Consider the following 7,365-nt stretch of genomic DNA (forward strand, 5'->3'; position numbering starts at 1 on the left):
CAGATAATGGTTTGCTTCAATTATAACTGATTATCAAAATAAAAAACATTTCTTGTGCGAGAAAGTACTTCAAAAACGTCTGATATTTTAATTTTCACAAGCTTTTTTATACGATATTTCAAGTTTTTCATATTCAATATATTCAATAACTTTGTGAATTACTAGTTGAACGCCTTCCTACACAGTAGTTATTTTTAGAAAAATCATGACTGAAATAAATGCAAAAAGCTCTACATCTCTCACAATACATCAAAAGGATTCTTCTAATGTACAAGAAACGGTATCTAGCCCTAGTTCAAGAAGAACTGATTCTTCTGATAACCAGAGTATTGAAAAAGAAAACAACCAGAGCTCCAATCATGAAGAGCTAAAAGCATCCACCGGGTTAAAACGTAAGGCTTCAACGGCATCTCTTACGGAAGCTAAACGCAAGCGATCAATTGAGAATCAAGTCCCTGAAGAAAGTAGTTTGGAGCCTGTGGAGCCTGAAGATAAAATTAAAAATTTAATATTTCATGTGGATTCATTAAAAGCAGAATGTATATGGAAAGATAGCCAGATAGAAAAACTTAAGGTTGAACTTGCCGAGAAAGAAGAAGAAATTAAAAGACTCCTGGCAACAAACAACCGGTACAAGTCAGGCGAGTTGTCATTTGTTCCATAATATTTGTCCTCTATTATAAAAATTAATTTGAATTTTTTATTAGGTCTTGCCTGTATCATTTGTACAGGTTATTTGGCGAATCCTTGCACGATCAATTGTGGCCATTCGTTCTGTTATTCTTGTCTTCGAGAATGGGTAATTAATTATTCTTTTTTTTTTTAACTAAATTATTTTTTAAATTATTATTTTAATTCAGTTAAAGACGAATAGAGAAAATGGTTCCAATTGTCCCTCGTGCCGGGCTAAGATTACAACTTATCCCGTACTTTCATATGTCTTGAAAGATCAGGTTGAAGCGATGATTGAGCAGCTTTCATCTGAAGAGAAAAAAGGAATCCTAGAAACTCTTGAAAAGGAAGATCAAATATACAAACAAATATCTGATCATTGGGCTGGAATATTCGACCCATCAGTTCGTCCACTAGTTGACGACGAAGATGGTGTGTTGAGGTGTCCAAACTGTGGATGGGAAGGTAAGCCTCTTTTTTTTTTCAAATAATGGGACTTTTGAGAATCAAACTCAAATAACTAAAATATATTTTAGTGGAAGGTTCTGTCTGTCGAAATTGCAGGCAGCGTATTGACATAGAGAATAGAGACTGTGATTCTGTCAGTAATGATGACAATGACGATGATAATTCGGAAATTGATAACGGGATCGATACCTATGATTCTAATGACTCATTTATTGACGATGGTTCTGATATAGTAGTAGAACCACAAGTTATAGATTTATTTGACACAGACGATTACAGAGATTTCGACGCTGGCCAAATGAGTCCTAACGAATCATATGTCATTGATGAATACGAAGGTGAGAGCCGGTCGCTCAACGCTATAGTAATAAATGGTAGTTCATCCGAGTTAAGTGAGTTAAATGAGTTGGGTGAAGAGCAAAGTGAATGCGACAGCATTGGAGAAAAAAATGATGTCATTGTCATTTCAAGCGATGGTGAAGATGATGATGATGAAGAGAAGAGTTTACGTTCTTTTAATTCAAATGGAAACCAACCATGTTCTCCATTATCTCCATTTGTGACTAATCCTTCTTCTTGTGAACCAGGTTCAGAAGTTGAATATGCCGAGCGTAACTCGGATATTCATATTTCAGGTGATTCTGATGGTTCTCGTCACGTACAAACCGACGATTATAATCATGATCATGATTAGCTTGCCTTATATATATTTATCATAAAAATTTAATTTATTCCCGTATAAAGGTGATTGCTGCTTAAATACTAAATCAATCAATCATTCATTAATAAATGGAAATCATTAAACACGTCAATAAAATAACGTCGTATGATTTTTAATATTATATATTTACTGAATGCAAAATGACGAGATTATAAAAGTTGACATTTTAAATGAATTATTAAATTTTTGATTCATCTTTTATAAATAAAATTTATGTAATATTTATATGTATTATGTATATATATATATAATCTTAATATTAACACTTTTCGTTTGATTAATACATTTGAATTTTTTTTCTTTTCTTTTTCTTTTTTTTTTTGTACTCCTCATTTTTCCTTGTGAATAAAATAAATATAATCATTTTTCACAAAACGAATCTCTTTTTATACCTAAACTAGACCAACTAACTTCATTAATTATAATGCTGTTTCATCGATTCTCTCAATTATGGGGTTTTTTTTTTAAAAAAAAAAAAGAAAAAAAAAAGAGGAAAAAAAAAGAAAACCGATTGGAAATTTAAATATTATGGTTACTATTCAGTAAGAAAAATTCATTTTTTGGTGGCAGAAAATTAAAGACGAGCCAGATAGGGGAGAGGTGAGTCCTCAAGATTGTATATATGTGTGTGTATATATACCGTTTATACCCGTTATAACTTACACTTAATAGTGTAAGTATGGGGAGAAAGGAAAGTAATGGTAATGGTAATATAGTAATGGGTAATTAAAAAGAGAGAATAAGCAAACCCAAAAAGTCGTATATAATAAAAAAAAATAATAATGGATCATAACCACCAACAACCTTGAACATCAAAAAAAAATAATAATATATATATGGAACATATTATTAATCAAAAAAAGGGAATCTTTTTTTTTTTAGAGTCACAATATATTCAAAATAGTTTGTGAAGAAGGAAGGTTAAACTGTGAAATAAATGTTCGAAACCCGTAAATAAAAAAAAAAATAATACTAAACTATGTAAATAATAATAATTTTCACTAAACTAACTTTAGTAATAGTAAGTAAAAGTAAATATAATAATTAATATACCCACTCATTTCAGTACGAGGTATTATTTAAACGTCAACAACATATAGAAATACATAAAATGAGGAATACCTTTTTTCTATTTGTAAAAAAAAAAAAATCGTCTCTGGAAATTATATGTATATGTATATATATATATTCTAACTTTAATTAAAGAGAGCTAACTAAGTTTGTGTTTAAAATATATATAATATAATAATCCAATGCGATAATAATTAAGATAGATCCATTCTGTCGTTTTCTTTTTTACCTCCCTTCTTTCTCTTTTTGGTTCCATTTATACCATTAGAATGTTGCTGTTGTGATTTTACATTTGCATTCTTAAGAGCGCGCTTTTGGGCGTTATCCATTTCCATGCGCATGGATTCAATCTCGGAATCTGATGATGAATCTGAATCATGACCATTAACGATTGATTCATCATCATCTTCCTGATGAAGAACTGGTGTTGTACGTGAATGCTTACGTGGGCCATGACCATTCATACGTACAGAACTGGATGATCTTCTTGAACGAGAACCAGATGAGGACGGAGAACTGTACATATTATAACCATTAGATGATCCATTGGCTTGTGATGACCATATATTATCAAATTGTAAATTTCCCGCAGTGTTGGCGGTTGCTCCGCTTGTAAAACCGACAACTTTAAGACTTTCTAACAAAGCTTCTGCTTTTCCAACAGTTTCACCGAAAATTCCAGCAACAGATCTTAACATTTCTAATGATTCTGTTGCTAAACTCAAAAGGCGACGGGCATAATCTGTAGTTTGATTTAGTGGATGACCATTTGCAGGAGCCAATTGTGGAGAGGACATTGGGGACGGTGAAGAAGAATGTTCAGTATGATTTATTGAGGCCCAACGAGTTGGTAAGTTTAAGATAAAACTCCTAACGCTTCTTTTAGCATGATCTGGTAAACATGCACCAGCATATTTAGATACTACTTCAATAACCTTCCTTAAGGTGTCAATCACCTCTTTTTTGATAGAAGCAAGAGTCGACGTAGACGAAGTATGTACAACCGCTCGATTAGACGGGTTTGTAAGGTTAACAATAAATTCCTTTAAAACTACAATTTGAGCATCTATATGTTGCGTAGCATACTAAAAAATAAAAATAATTTAGTAATTAACACTTAAAAAAGTTTAAATAAAAATAAATTTCAAATAATTAATTTAACCTACATTTATCCACTGCAAACAATATTTGAGACTTTTCATAGATTCTTCGCTTACGGCTGCTCCGGCTGCTCCAACGGCCGCTCCGGTACCTATAACCATTTGTTGCCAACGGCTTCGGGTTACTTTTGAAGAGTCCGACGTAGATGTTGATACTGTAGAATTAGGATAAGTGTATGGAGCATAAGAAGTACTATTCGAAGAACCAGATGATTGTGAAGTTCTATGAGGTCTCGAGGGGTTTCTATATGAAGGTGACGAGCTACGAGAAATTTCACAGCCCATATTCCTTCTTTTACGAAGTTCACTTTCTGAATCATCTTTTTTAAATCCTCTATCATCATTATTATTATTAACTAAAGGTCCATACACATCATCATCAATAATTTTATCGTTTTTATTTAAACCCCTTGCATATTGATCTACTATAGCAAGGTGTTCAATAACAGGTTTTGAAAACCTAGTTACACTTGATTCGACCATTTTTATGAAAGGGGAATTGGCTTTACCCGATTCATAGGCGCCAATTGTTCTCTTCACGATCGGTATTTCGCCTAACCGTGACATAAAACCTGTATCCACTGATGGTGAATTTGGGAGCTGTGAAGGTTCTGCGTGTGTTCGAGGTTCAAGAGGTTGTGGTTGTGGTGGTGGTGATGATATATTTGCTATTAATAAAATTAAAAATTATGAGTACATGTGTGTGTGTGTGTATATGTATGTATGTATGTATATATATATATATATAATATGAAAGGTTTAGTGTAACTCATATGAAAGTCACAAAACTTCTAATATACTCTCATATGTTAATATGAGCTATCCAAAAAAAAAAAAATTAAAAAAAAACATGTATTTGATTCAAACTTACAGATTGGAGGTAAAGTTTTCATATTTTCAAGAACTTCTGCCACTTCTTTTACTTCCTCAGGATAATCGGATTCCGTATCATTACATAATTGATTTATGGACATCCTAGAGTGATTGTTACTGTTATTATTATTGCTATTATGAGTAATAGGTGTAGTTCGTATAGGAGGTAAAGGAGTCTGTTCAAAATCTTGTTCTTGTTTGATATGGTGCTGCACAATATCACCGTTGGTAAGTGAAGAATTATAATTATCAACGACACCGTTACCAATGGCAGTTATTGGTGGTAGTGTGGTCTGAGATTGTGTATACATCTTTTCTTTAATACTTTCAAACTGAAATTAAAAAAAAAACAGAAAAAAGAAGAAATAATAATAATAATAATAATAATAATAATAATAAAAATATATATAAATATATGAAATGGATTTGTTCAAAGAGGAGAGAAACCCTGATGTAAAAAAAACGTCAGTTTATTTATTATAAAAGAAACACTATTTATTATATATATATAATACAGTGAGTGAAAAAGTGAAAAGTGGTTTATGTATTTTTTTTTGTGGTGTCAACTGATAAATGTACAAACAAAGTAAAAAGAAAACGATTATTTTTTGTTGTATTTAAAATTATTTTTTTTTTTTTTCTCTCTTTGGGCGCTGGGAATAAGTTGTATCAATAAAAGAGAAAAAAAAAAAAAATTGAGAACAGGGAGCGTGCTTGATATTGAGGAGGAATGAAAAATTGATTAGTAGGAAAAGTTGAATCGAAAAGGAAATTGCGGCGCAAATGTTTTTGTAACATCATGCATTAAAGCACCGATTTTCATGAGCTAGTTTGAATATCATGATTTTTTTTAACAATAATGAATTCACGTATTGGAAGGTCAAAATATATTAAATAGATTCGGGAACATGTGAATTCAAAAGTCAGCGGGCCAAAACGCTGTACAACCTTAATTTCATGAAAGCCGCCACTCATTTCTTTCTTTACACGTTTTGCAATACTTTAAAAGTAAAGCATAAAATATATATACCAAATAAAGGGTATAATATCTTTATACAGGAAACAATTGTGTGATATAATAATTTTCGTATTTTAATAATAATATGATAAATAAATTATATTATGAAAAAATATACAATGTCATAATTATATCATCTGATATAATTTTTATAATTATAACTAACTGACAAAGGAAAAGATTCGAAAGATTGTTTTTTAGGGGTTTGTTGTTCAAAATATTCCGACTTGCCGACCTTCAAAAAAATTGCTCGTGAAAGTCATCCAATACTGGTTTGAAAAGCGGTTTGATCTTGAACACAATTTTTTGAGTATTGTTTTTATTATCAAATCAGTATATAATTTTTTTTTTTATTGATCTTCGTAGAAATAAGAGATTCTCTGTGATATTTTAATATAATCATAAGGGATTTAATTAATATCCCTTCTTAAAGGAATCTAGAATAAGGTAATCTTCAGGTGTTAATTCACATGTATTATATGTAATGAATTTATTTTTAGTATATAATGGTGATTACTGATGAACTATTATTTACTATCTATGTAAATGAAATTTTGTGCAGAATGGAAAATTTGGAATTTATAAAATAATTTTTTTAGTAAAAAGACAAGAAAAAAAAAAGGAGTTCAAAAAAAGAAATATTATTTTACAAATAATTTTTTTAACTTTGAAAATAAATGCATGCAAAACATTAAATTGTTTGCATCAAAATGAAAAAGTTAAAAAAAGAAAAAAGAAAAAAAAGAAAAAAAAAACACGTCGGAATTATCGAGTCTAATTTATATATTTAGGATGATATAAAACGCGAGGGGGCGAATAACAACAAATATTACTCGTTTCAAAAGTCCGAAAGAGACTTAGACTAACGCTTAGCAGATGCTTCATGACGTTCACATTACGTCAAATCTTTGAAAGTAAATTGTAATGTAAATCAATAAAATCTTTTTGACACTTTTTTACCGAATAATTTTATTAGCGGGGGGGAAATTATTCAATTTTGGGAACTTATTTTTCTTTTCCGTTCAAAGGTAATTTAAGCATCATGAAAATTAAAATAAAATATGTAAAATTATATGTCGATTACACATGTAACTTAATGAAGAAATTCAAATAAAGAAATTGGTAGATCATTTTTTGCTTTCGAAAAGACGATTTTTAGACAATCATTCAAATCTATTACACTTAATAAAGAATATTGATACTCGTTTTGCATCTTTTATTTTAACATGACCAATTGAATTTTCGATCTTCACATTTTTTTTTTTTTTTTTTTTTTTTTGCGAAAAAAGAAAAAATGATTTTTTTTTTTAAATATCTGATATTCATAATATGATAACTCCGAAGTAATGATAATTATCGGGCAGCCAATTATACTTTTATTA

The 7,365-nt window shown here is 30.1% G+C and overlaps 2 protein-coding genes across 2 annotated transcripts; one reads left to right on the forward strand and one right to left on the reverse strand.

Moving 5' to 3' along the window:
* Nucleotides 1–58: 58 nt before the first annotated feature.
* Nucleotides 59–1,998, forward strand: OCT59_015139 (uncharacterized protein). The gene is made up of 4 exons (XM_025319015.2): nt 59–641; nt 708–799; nt 861–1,137; nt 1,209–1,998. The coding sequence occupies exons 1-4, from the start codon at nt 206–208 to the stop codon at nt 1,832–1,834; spliced, it is 1,431 nt and encodes a 476-aa protein (XP_025174779.1). The 5' UTR covers nt 59–205; the 3' UTR covers nt 1,835–1,998.
* Nucleotides 1,999–2,025: 27 nt separating this feature from the next.
* Nucleotides 2,026–5,800, reverse strand: OCT59_015140 (uncharacterized protein). Its single transcript, XM_025319016.2, has 3 exons — nt 4,964–5,800; nt 4,099–4,760; nt 2,026–4,017 (listed from the first exon to the last, which is right to left on the reverse strand). Exons 1-3 carry the CDS (start codon nt 5,274–5,276, stop codon nt 3,127–3,129), a joined length of 1,866 nt encoding a protein of 621 aa, XP_025174780.1. The 5' UTR covers nt 5,277–5,800; the 3' UTR covers nt 2,026–3,126.
* Nucleotides 5,801–7,365: the final 1,565 nt, after the last annotated feature.

This window comes from Rhizophagus irregularis, chromosome 23, assembly GCF_026210795.1.
Source record: "Rhizophagus irregularis chromosome 23, complete sequence".
NCBI lineage: Eukaryota > Fungi > Glomeromycota > Glomeromycetes > Glomerales > Glomeraceae > Rhizophagus > Rhizophagus irregularis.